This window comes from Prosopis cineraria, unplaced genomic scaffold (assembly GCF_029017545.1).
Source record: "Prosopis cineraria cultivar Desert tree isolate PC_DT_omini unplaced genomic scaffold, ASM2901754v1 PC2, whole genome shotgun sequence".
Taxonomy (NCBI): Eukaryota; Viridiplantae; Streptophyta; class Magnoliopsida; order Fabales; family Fabaceae; genus Prosopis; species Prosopis cineraria.
Window position 1 is genome coordinate 13,257,392 of NW_026555333.1, and position 12,167 is coordinate 13,269,558.

General features: G+C 33.7%; 2 protein-coding genes across 2 annotated transcripts; one reads left to right on the plus strand and one right to left on the minus strand.

Annotated features, from left to right (window-relative positions):
* The first annotated feature begins 7,542 nt into the window (after nt 1-7,542).
* Nucleotides 7,543-8,424, plus strand: LOC129303328 (RING-H2 finger protein ATL66-like). The gene has a single exon (XM_054942582.1). The coding sequence runs from the start codon at nt 7,749-7,751 to the stop codon at nt 8,277-8,279; it is 531 nt and encodes a 176-aa protein (XP_054798557.1). The 5' UTR covers nt 7,543-7,748; the 3' UTR covers nt 8,280-8,424.
* Nucleotides 8,425-10,703: 2,279 nt separating this feature from the next.
* On the minus strand, nt 10,704-11,634 carry LOC129302547 (transcription factor MYB44-like). Its single transcript, XM_054941485.1, has one exon. The coding sequence runs from the start codon at nt 11,632-11,634 to the stop codon at nt 11,236-11,238; it is 399 nt and encodes a 132-aa protein (XP_054797460.1). The 3' UTR covers nt 10,704-11,235.
* Nucleotides 11,635-12,167: the final 533 nt, after the last annotated feature.

Here is a 12,167-nt window from a genome sequence, read left to right on the forward strand (position 1 = left end):
TAACCGAATTACATATCATAATAAAGTAGTTAGTTGTCTTTAAACTAAAATAATTTTTTATGTTTATCTCTATTTAATAACATATTTAATTTTAAAAATAAATATAAAATGATTTATTTATTGGGATACTTTTGGTAAAAGCAAATTAATTACATCTAAAAAAACACCTTATCTTTTTTAATGGAAGGAGTAACTAATTATTGGAGGTGCAATTGGGTTAAAAGTGCCTTATTATACTGAATGGCATTATAACTGGTATAGCAAACTTTAAACTTCGTATAAATCATGAAACAATAATCTAGTCAAAAGCATTTTCTCAGCAAATTCACTTCACCCTTGTAATTTGTAGCTAGGTTTCATAAATTTGATTTAATTTTTAGCAATGTCTTTTTTATCAACTTTTTTTGGGGGGGGGGGGAGGCTCCAGGTCTTTTGACTTTATCTTATTTTGAAAATGTAATATGTATAAGTGTTCCAACATAGAGCATCGTTATTCAGTTAAAAAAAAAAAAAAGAATCGTAAATGTCATAATCCTATGTAAAAGTTTAACAAGTTTTTAACTTTATTCCAATTAAAATTACATATTTTAAAAATAAAATACATCATGATAACTGTTCTAGCATATAATAGTAGAGACAGACACAAAAATTATAAAAATATCCTATAAATGGAATTAAAATGCCTTTGCCTTAGAATAGGACCAAGGAGTATAAGTGGTACTCCATCCATTCAAAGATATAGAGTAAGATATCACCAAAATACACACACACACACACAATTAATGAGATTTTTCCCAAAAAACCCTTAATTAAGGGGTATAATTTAAAATATTTTCTAATTGATACATCTTATTAAATAAGTGACCATGAAAATATTGTATAATTTTAATGATAATTAGATAATTCATTAAAAAATATAATTTGATTAAAAGTACCTTGTAAAAGTTAACAAAACAATGCAAGTGTATATATCTTTGTATTGATAACAATTTTGTTCAAGGTAAGATTAGACATTAAATGTAAATACATACGAACTTTTATTCATCACAACTAGTTGCTTCCACTGAACTCAATTTTAATTTTGATTGTGTACTTATTAGCTCTTTAGATCCACTTATAGTTGACATCCATGACAAACCATGGGATTTTCTCGTGCTGTTGTTTTGTTGGAATTTGAACAGAGCATTTGCATTTGAGATATGTAACAAACGTTATCGCCCAACATTGAAACGAAAAGTATAAGATGTGTACATCAATATCTAAATTTAATCCTTTTCCCGCCTGGGAAAAGATAATAATCTTTTTTTCGTTAAAGGAAGATAAAGTAAAAGAAAGAAGCTCATGAAATTGAATCATGGGATTGCCCCAACGTGGCTCCCATAAACTTCTTTGGATATATCTTTAATATCATTATCACATTTTAGGTGAAAGCCTAGTTTACCAAATTTGTAGTGAAATTGGGCTTCATGGTTCGAAATGGGCCCAGTCCCCGTTGGAAAGCTGGGCTTACAGCTAGACTTGCCTCTGACCCGTGCAGTCCACATCACTCCATTTGTTGAGCTTTGACCGTTATTTTTGACCCAAAAGATAAGAGAGAGAGAGAAAAAGCTTATTATCATGTGTGATCAACTTAAAAAGTATTACTTTTTACAAATTATTTCGATTAAAATTTCAAACTAAATCAACACAAGCATGTAGTTTCAGGCCGACATGAATGTTTTGGTTTAGCTTAATTCACACACACACACACACGAACGCACAGAGAAAGAGAAAATATAATTGAAATAAAATAAAAATTTTTGGAAGGGTGGGACCTAGGAATCAAGGCAACAAGATTCGGAGAGAAGCCAGATTGGCTGGGTTGGAGCGAATAGTTGCTTGTTGAAAAGGAAAGGCTTGAAAGGTACGGAACGGTTGCGAATGTCGTTTAGTCAGATCGGAGTCACATGCGTGTCGTAAGGTTTTCCGCGTGTTTTGCCCCACCCTTTTTTTTTGGATTGATACTTTCCCGGTCATATCTCATTCACAGTCACTAGCAGACGTTTTAGATATTATTTCACAAAAAAAAAAAAAGTATTTAAGGCATTAAAACAAAATGTTTCTTTCGCCAAGAAATTTAAGAAAAGTTGAAAAATACAGTGTCAAAAAATCCATTGCAATAAAAACAATATACATGTTTGACTTTTTTTTTGCTGCTCCATTGACTGTAATTCCTAAACTTTAAAATTCAATAGATTTTATGGTAATTTAATTGAAAGATGTTTAACATATTTAAAAATATATTTATTTTTTAATTTTTTTATAATTTTAAATTTATATTCTAATTATTTAAAATTCTAACTATTTTAACTCTCTTTTTTTATTTTTATTGTTAACGTCTCTTTTATTTTCACCTCTTCTCTTATTTTTTATTATCCTCACTAATTAAATAAATAAAAGTAAATTTGTCACTCTCAATCTTTTTGTTTTTGCTTTGAAGCTCAATTCACCTTTAAAAAAAAATACACTATTTAAGCAAATAACTTTAAATATATGAATTTTTTAATTTCTCATCAATTAAAAAAAGCAAAGGCATTTTAATCGAATCTCACATCATAATGAGTTAATTAATCATCTTTAAATTAATACTATTAATTAATTATTTTTAAATTAATATTATATTTCCATGTGTTGCTTTTGTTTAATAAGGTATCTTATTAAAAAATAAATGTCTGAATAATTTACTTATTAGGGATATTTTTGAAAAAGTACTCATTAATTAGAAATTAAAAATTATCTTATATTTTTTAACATATAATCTCTAAAAAAAATATATTATATTTTTGAATGGAAGGAGTATAAAATTTTATATTTAAAATTCATTCATCAATCTAAACAGCACAAATGTGCATTGTAAATATTCTAAAATTTGAATCTTAAACTTTAAACTTTAATATCCAATAGAATATATCAGGAGTAAATCCTAAACTCCAAATTCTAAATTTTACATAAGAGATCTCGACACTACATATGGAGGTTTGGAAGTCAATGAAATTTCAATACGTGTTACTAGTCAACTAACGCATTCATGAGTCTTACAAATTAAAAAATATGGTTGATCGAAATGGATCATCAAATGATGGACTACTCTAGAGAACTCCCTATTAATAATTAGATTTAAAGCTTTCTCTGAGTAATTATTTTTGAAAGAAAGATTGGAAGATTAAAAAAAAAAAGTACCGCTTGAAAATTTAGCATACACCGCAGCCTTTCAGGATCTTTTTCCCAGCAAATCTTTGATTTCATGAAGAATCGTACATTAAGACCCCCAGCTGTAGTATTTATGAACAGTGACTTTCCTCAGTTGCAGTGAAACCAGTGATCCAATTTCTTTCATGATTGCGTATTCGTCCATATCTACCCATCAATGTTCACTCAAAGGTGAAGCCATGCATGATCTGGCTAGAGCCATATGCAGCAGTCATCTCAAAGGTCATCACGAATTACTAAATATTATTGTTAATTACTTCCTAAGCATTGTGTGAATTTTAATGTCAGCTTCTTTGTTTCTAAACAAAAAAGAAATATTTCTTAGGACCATACTCGGTTTTTTTCCTCCGTGACTGTTTGAGGTGGTAATTTCACGGCTACTATATCATATCAAGAGAGGTAAAGTCCATTTCTGAGGAGTCCGTACGTCACAAAAGTCATTAGTTATTGACTGCTTGTTAAGACATACTCCCTCTAGTCTTTAATACAGAGCAAAGCTAATCCAACTTACTGCTTATTTAAGAAATGTTGGTTATTTATTCTTTAAAAATATAAAAATAATGTGTAATTTTTTAATTTTATCCTTACTTGCAATTAATAAATATAATAAATTATTTTTAGAAATCCAAATCATGATAAATATACAATGGTAAAATTAAAAAATAAAATTAATTATTTTAAGTTTGTCTTATATTATTAAGGATCAAGTTTTTTAAATTTTCCTTATATTAAAGACAGAGGAAAAATTACCTTGCAAATATTAGAAAGATAAAGCTAATTTTTGATATAATGCCTAAAATGTGTGAATCGTATAGTCATCTCCGGTTTCGATCCTTGACTGCGGCGACTTAAGTTTTAAAAATCAACTCCTTGATATTTTATATATATATATATATTCTTGCCAAGCCTGTCGAAATCTTTAAAATGGATCACGCCCTCTGGTCTATATCATTTATATGTCTTATGGATAATCTTACCCAGATATTAACAAAGATTTTTTTTTTTGTTTGGACTGATCATATACAGAGAAGTCATTCAGAATATCTAAAACAATAATGACAGTGTTCTTAAAGTTTGTAGTGCTCTCCATAGTCTATACAATAATCCCTCCCATTTTATTTGCTGGTTTATCAAAATTTTGTTGTCCAATTTATACTGTTTAACAAAGAATTAATACGCGCTTAACAATACCTTGCAATCAGGTAAAAAAAAACGAAAAAAAAACAGAGACAATATATGATAATAATAATTTAGTAAAATTACACCGTCCATCAAGTTATCTACTTCTTCTATCCTCCTTAATTATGAGATTTTGACATATAGATTTAAAAGCACAAGAAACAGCTTAATGAGTGATAGATAATTTTCCTAAATGGCCTTTATTAAATCTAAGAATTTTTTGTGGGGGACTAGTTGATTTGCCACAAATCACGCACAAATTAATCACTTGTTAAGGATGAAGTTAGAAGAAAGTATTTAATGGAAACATATTGAAATTGCAAAACCGCACTTAAAGTGAAGAGTTTGAACTATTAATCTTTTACTCATCCAAACTTTAAATATAATCCAACCGGCAACACGTTTTCCCATGACAGTGTGGTGAAGTGTGAACTTGGCTAGGTTTGGGATGGGATAAAATATTAAAATCCTTATCCGTTGGTTAAATTTGATATCTTATCCGTTAGTGAATATAATAGAACCAGCCGAAGCCTCTTCATCAATAAAGATCTGATCCTAGTGGACCGAAATAACTTGCCGCACATTATGACCAACGAGCAAAGCAACAACACCCTCAATTTGTTTTCTACTCTAAGTTTCTATTGCAATACACCTCAAATTAATAATTTATCTAATGACTTATAATTAATAAAGACCATCTATTTCTTTTAGAAGGTGCTTTTATAATAAGGATGGGGGTAATATTTATCAAAATGAAATTCACGTGCAATTCCTTTTCTTTTCTTCATGAACCTAATTCTTTATATCTCAATCAATTTTTCTAATAAGAATGTGTCGTACATTCAATTTGTTTTTAAAATCTAATCATAACCTAAGTTAACTGTAAAAAACTTTGCTTGTTATAACGTTATTTGTGAAAGCAGTTTCAAGATTTTTTAAAAATTAAAAACTGTGCTTAATATAATTTTCAAAGCATCAATTTGGAACAATGGGTCAAATTTGGACGGCAGAAATCCTCCAATGAATTATGCTAAGAAAAAAAAAAGCATGAAGGAAATATGAATCCAAACTTCGAATAAAATGTACGCCTGCATTTTATATATTCAACCTAAATAATATAAGCAACGTGAGACTAAACTTATCCAGCACGGTAACATCGATTAAAATTATTGGAGTTTACAGTTTACCACCGCAAAATAAAAACTAAGCAATTGTGAATGCAAGTCCCCAGTAAAATGGGCGCCTGCAAATATATATATAAATAAATACGTAAAAGGTTAAAAGTTGAACATTCTAATCTTATCTAGAATATGAGGGCGAGAGTTTATTTGGAGAGATAAGTTGAATAATATAATTACTGCCAGGTAATTGGTTTTTGGAGAGTTGTTAAGTGATTGTTATTATTATAATTAGCTTATTGATGATCCGTAATAAGCTAATGAGCCGTAAGCCACATGTGTGTGTTTCCCAGCTCACGATTGTCGTATTCTTACAAGCAACTTATGATAACTATCCAACACCGTTGCTTCTCTTTATTTGCTACCTCATAACGTGTCATGAACACACAAGACGTGTTCTAAAGTCTAGATTATCTCCCACTAAACTCTATTAATTCCTCACTTATCCAATATTGTATGAATTGAGTTAAAGATGAAAATATTACAACTCTTTATACTGTAAAGGCTAGTTATACACTTTGTTTTTTAAATCAAGGATAGATATTGATATCTATCCTTTATTTGGCTTTTCAATTTTTGCGTTTAAATATTTTTACTCCTTGATCCAGTCATGCTAAACATGTAAGATAATTAGTTTCATAAAAGAAAGGCCTATATATTTTTGCACACTAGTTCCTATTCCCTTAGCTTTCTCGTTCCCTTAAAACCCTTTCCTTACTAAATGTAACCTTAAAGTCTATTAAAATTTTAGAGACTAACCTCACCTCTTGCAACTGGAATTCAAAACCTGCATTAATATGTAGTATATCATTAAACAATTATGTTAAGGGGATATTTCTTGAAAGATATGGAGCAATGAAAAAATAATAATATTAGAAACAAATCTACATACAATATACGAGTATTGACCTCCAAAAAGAAATTTAAATCACTAACAAATACAGGATATAATGATAATAATAAAATAATAATAATAATAATGATAATGATGATAATAATAATAATAATTAGTAATTAATAGTTAATGGCGGCTACTATGCATATGTGTTGTTCTTGCACGGCAAATGAACTATTCTTTAATTGATGCTGTTTTTGCCTTCTAGAATAAAAAGCAAAATGAATTTGTTTGGCCAATAAAAAGCAATATGAATTTGTCACTTCAATTCTTTCTTCTTTTTCCTTCGACGTGACACCAAACGTGTTTTTCTTATATAGTAAGGAAACACCCTCTATATATTTTGACAAAAAAAAAATATAACGGATATCGATTCTGAAATTATATAGCATATAATGATAATTGCTAAGATTTTAGGGAAACACTTTTATATCATCTTTGTTTTCTGAAATTATCAACTGTTTTGTATAGATATAAATTTAAAAATTCTTATGACACAGTAAATATTAAGTTATAATTTTAAGAATTAGCAGTAATTTTAAGAAGTATCAATAACAATCCTGATCTTCTAAAATTTTGTGATAAATATTTACATTTTCATATTGATGAACTAAGAATGCATATTTTTAAGACAAATAAACGTTTTTTAGTTAATCTAATTTCACATAATTGAAATTCTATTAAGGTTTGTATGCTTATTATATTTTTATTAAAATTATACAATCTGCTCTAAAGTTTATTTATTTATTTTTTGGCCTGACTGCTCTAAAGTTTATTACTCACTATAACATCATTCAATATATATTTTCCCCATGAGGCAAATGCACTGCACTTAGAAATGTTGGTTATAAAATTTGCTCTCCTTTTTAAAAAGCGCGAAAACAGTAAAATAAATTAAAATATGAATAATGGCAGTGATCTTTCAATCGCTACCATTACCGCATGAAAATTTCAAATTCCCCACGCGCTCTGTCTGCGAGTATGTCTACTCTCGAACGTAACTATATAAGTCACGTTGGCCCGATGGTTCTGCTACACACTCACTAGCCGAGTTAACACTCAGAACAATAGTAGTATAGTTACTGTAACAACACTACTCCGTTCACACTTTATGACACGACGATTTTACCACTGGCGAAGTTCTCTTCCACCACCATACGCAGCCACCGACAGTCCGCCGCAGTCACGGCCTCCACCGCCACCTCGAACCTCGACGCCGTTGCTATCTCTGCTTCACCAGGATCACCATGACAAGCCAGCAAGACGCTCAGGTGTTCAATTGGCACTACACGGAGCTGGATAACCATAACCTCGAGGTCCGCAGCAGAAAAGTCTTGTTCATCGTCTTTCTTTTCTGTTTGATCTTTCTAGTTATTCTTCTCTTCCTCTGCGCTCGATGGATCTGCCGGTACCGGGACCACCTTCCCACTACCTTCCACTCCAGTCAGGTGCGTCACGCGGCCCCTCCGCCGTCGCAAGGTCTCGACCTTGATTCGATCAAGAAATTGCCGATAATCTTGCACCAGGCGCCGTCGGACTCCGATTGCGCATTGGAGGAAACAGACTGCTGTATTTGCCTTAGCATGTTCGAAGATGGCGAGAAATTGAAGGTCTTGCCCGGATGCAGTCATTGTTTCCATTGTCAGTGTGTCGATAACTGGCTTATTAATCACTCCAGTTGCCCACTCTGCAGAGCTTCTATTCAAGTTGATGTTGATTCGTCGTTTCCAGAGATTTTGATTCAGGAACCACCAATTAGAATCGACCTTCAATTCTAGTTGTGATCTTCTCTTTTAGTTTTTGTTTAGTAGAACAAAATTTCTTCAGCTTGATTCTGTTTTGAATCATGTAGGAAGATTTGGTTAATACTTGATAATTACAAGAAAATGGATTGTCAATTGTGAATGACTTTTCTGTGCTTAATACGTTAGGATCCAATTTCTCAACAGATTTTTTTTTTCTCGTTATCTGAGACTGGGAATGTTTGTTATCCATAAAATAAGCACGCAGGATGAAGACAGTGGAGTTGTTTGTTTGTGAGAATGTTGAATTGTGCTCGCTCTCAGGTGAGATGATGGAGTAATGGGGGATAATCAAAAGTTGGTTAGTGCTCCCGGACGCCACTTGTTTAATAAAAGTTATAAGAGAAGTTGCTCTTCTTAGTCAGCTATGACTGTGTGTGGGGGCTGCTTTGAACATATATTGGTCCAACTTCTCGGCACGCAAATGGAAAGACATTTTGGGATGGGTCCCCAAATCAACAAAAGATGAAAGACAATGACACTTCTCTCTATATATTTCTGAGTTTGATTGCTGCTTTCTTTGCCTTGTGTCTCTGAGAAAATAGACTAGCACTACTTATTACTACCACTTCATGTTTCTCACGCTTTTTGAGATAAAAAAGCAGAGCAACTGAATGCTATAATTTTGCTTTCCCTATGTATAATAATCAATATGAAGGAAATTTTAGCGGCTGGAGCTGGGAGAATTTTACATGGGAGCGGTCTTTGTTCGATGAGCAGAAGAAATCAATGGTTGAAATCGAAAAAAGAAGAAATCAATGGTAATTTTTTTTAGATGCAAAGAACAAATGCTGAAGGTAAAAAGGGAAGTGGTACTGTGGTAGGTAGTTGGATAATTGGTCTATGATTGATATGCACAGCTATCTATCATCATGTTATGGGGGCTTCTATTCATGTGCTAGTTCCGTGTGATAACTTAACCTTGCCTCTTTTCCACCTGCTTTTAACGTATCCATGAAAAAATACATAGGCCGGTTGGCGTGGATCGCATTATTGTCCTAAACTTGTAGAAAGGACTTTGACTTGGCCCTGAATTCTAGTGCATCATATCTACCAAATGTGGGTCATAGCAAGGGAAGCTATATGAAACTTCTTTACTTTTGATGTACTTGTTCTTTTCCAGCAATGCCTTTTCTTCTATCTTTTCTCTCCCCTGTCCAAATGATTCATGCTTGATAACAGTAAAATACGTCTCCATTATTTACATCAAAGTGCAGCCTGTTAGACACGCAACTGTCAGTTTCAATCAGTTTACAAGGATTTGGCCGACGATAGGAATGAAGTCGCTTTAAGAGATTGAAAGATGCGACAATCTTGAGGGAGGGGGAGCTGGGAACTGGGAAGCCTGAAGAGAGGACTTTATCCTTCTTCTTTGCTCTCAAAAAGGTTGCGTGAATCTGTGTCCTTTAGACTGCTATGAATCTTGCTCGCTTCAGATTGTCCAAGCCTCTTAATTGCTACTCAACTGTTAAGGCTTGGAGTTTTGCATCAGTTTCTCACTGCTTTCCAGTCTCATCCTTAACTTCAAATTTGTATTCAGCGTCTTCCTTTAAAAATTTGTATTCAAAGGTGCTGGAGTGAGGGGTATAGAAACATTGAGGTGGATGTGACAGTTACAATCTTATTACTAGAGATTCCTGTTGTGAGCGCCTACTGCATGGGCTTATTTTGGGCATTAGACAGCTTATCTTCAGAGATTGAAGTGTTTTCTTTAATTTCTCTTGTAATGATCCTAGTTTTTTTGGTGCATGATATCATTAGGATAGGTTTGAATAACCATAATTATTTTGACACCTTTTACTATCAACCCACTCAATTAAGGGAGGGGAGATGGGGACTGTTTGGGAGTTTTCTTTGCTTCTAATAGAGCTTTATTTACGTCCATAAAATGATTGAAGCTCTTTCATCTTCCCACGCACTGCATCTCTCTGAAGCCTCATCTCCAATCAGACCAATTTGCGAGTTTGGCATAAAAGCAGTCCATGATTACATCTAACATTTCACCGTTGAGACGTGGCTTGTATTTTGGAGGCTTTTTCTTTTGTTATTTTTTTCAGCAAAAAAGTTGCCGTAGGCCCCTTATATTGCTTGATTATATTATATGCTACTGGCCTTAGTTATTGTTGGGTTACCTTTGAGGTGTAGAGAGACATGTCACTAGTGGAAATCAGATTTCAATGGGCCTTTTGCCTCTAAGCCAATTGGACGATATTGGGTCATAATGACGGAGCCAGCAATATGTTTTTCGGATGAATTTTCTTCTATATCCAAGTTGGTTTGAATATAAATCATCATTACCCCCTCACCACTCCACCCCACTCTTATCATTCAAATTTCAAAATATAAATTAGCCTCAAGTGTCAATAAATTTAATTTTACCATTATTATCTTTCCATAACTCTTAATATAAAATATTATGGTTTTTTAAAATAATTAAAAAGTCACGAACTTAACATAGCCCTAGGTACTTTTGTATGAACAGAACTCAACATTAATTAATAGAATAAGAAATGGGTTCACTTATGAATAGAAGACGGGTCCATGTTAAGGCCCGGCCCAATTCTGAGAACTGGCTTATCACCGGCCCGCAAACTATCAACGTAATTCCTAACCCTCCTCTGCTATCAAGCGCTTCATCATCCTCATCAACCACGGCTCTTCCCCTTCCTTTCGCCTCCCGCTCTCACTCCCTTCGCCCTCGCCCTCGCCTCCGTCTTCGTATTCGTCTTCCTCGTTCTCTTCTTTCACTTTTCCATCCACTCTCTCTCTGGAGGGTAACAAACTCAACGACGTCGTCACAGAGTCCACCATTGGATCCTTGTAACTATTGTTTCCCGGTGAAATCCTCTGGAGGCACTGCCGTTTCAATCGCTGCCCTGACTTCCATATGTCCGACTCATTCGGGGATCACAAGGCTCCGGCCGCTTCTTCATTACCACAGTAGAGTCCGCCTCTGACGATCCGGACACATAAGACATCTCCGCCGCTCGGCGGCGGCGCAGTGTGGAGTTCCAGTGGTTCTGATGGAGTTGTCCGTTCGTCCTGGCAAGAGACGGGCGATGGTAGCCCACTTGTTACCGTGGACGGCGTGAGCCTGGACGATGACGGCATCCTCGGCGGGAGTAAAAGGACGGTGCTGTACGCCTGGGCTGAGCTGATTGCACCATCGGAGCCTGCAAGACTTTCCGGACCGTCCCGGAATGCCGAGGCTGATGAGAGACCAATTGCGAGGGCCGTGGTGGTGGACGAGCTTGATGAGAGTGGCATCCTCCTTGGGGCTCCAAGAGCCCTTGACCCGATCGGAAGCGACGTTGTTGAGGTGAGGACCCATGATAGACCGGACCCTGTTTGCGAAAATGCGAGAAAGGTTATTATAACTAGGGTGGAATTCGTAACGGTAATGAAGGGGATGGGAGGAGAGTTGTTGGGATGAACCGTAAATGAGGTCTTGTGAAGTTCCAACGCATTTGTTTCTGTTCCTCAACTTCTTCCTCTTCTTCTGTGGGGTTTATATATATATATATTATATATAGATTTTGGAGGGTTTAAGGAGCAGAAATGGAAGTTATAACTTCTCGCATTTGTGTAACCGATTCCAACAACGGTTTTCCCTAAATATGTCCAAGTAACAAGTGGCTGATCTTTTTTAGTTATTCCATCTCTTTTGTTTTCGAATATTAAAAAAATTACCATGTTTTTTATTTTAATTTATAAATAAAATTATAAATTTAAAGAAGCATATATTATTATTATTTTAAATTATCCCTGTATAAAATTCATGTTTATTTTACTAGGCAAATTTATTTCATTAATTACAAGAATAATTTAGTTGAGTTTTTTAAATTTTTAGACATAATTATTATA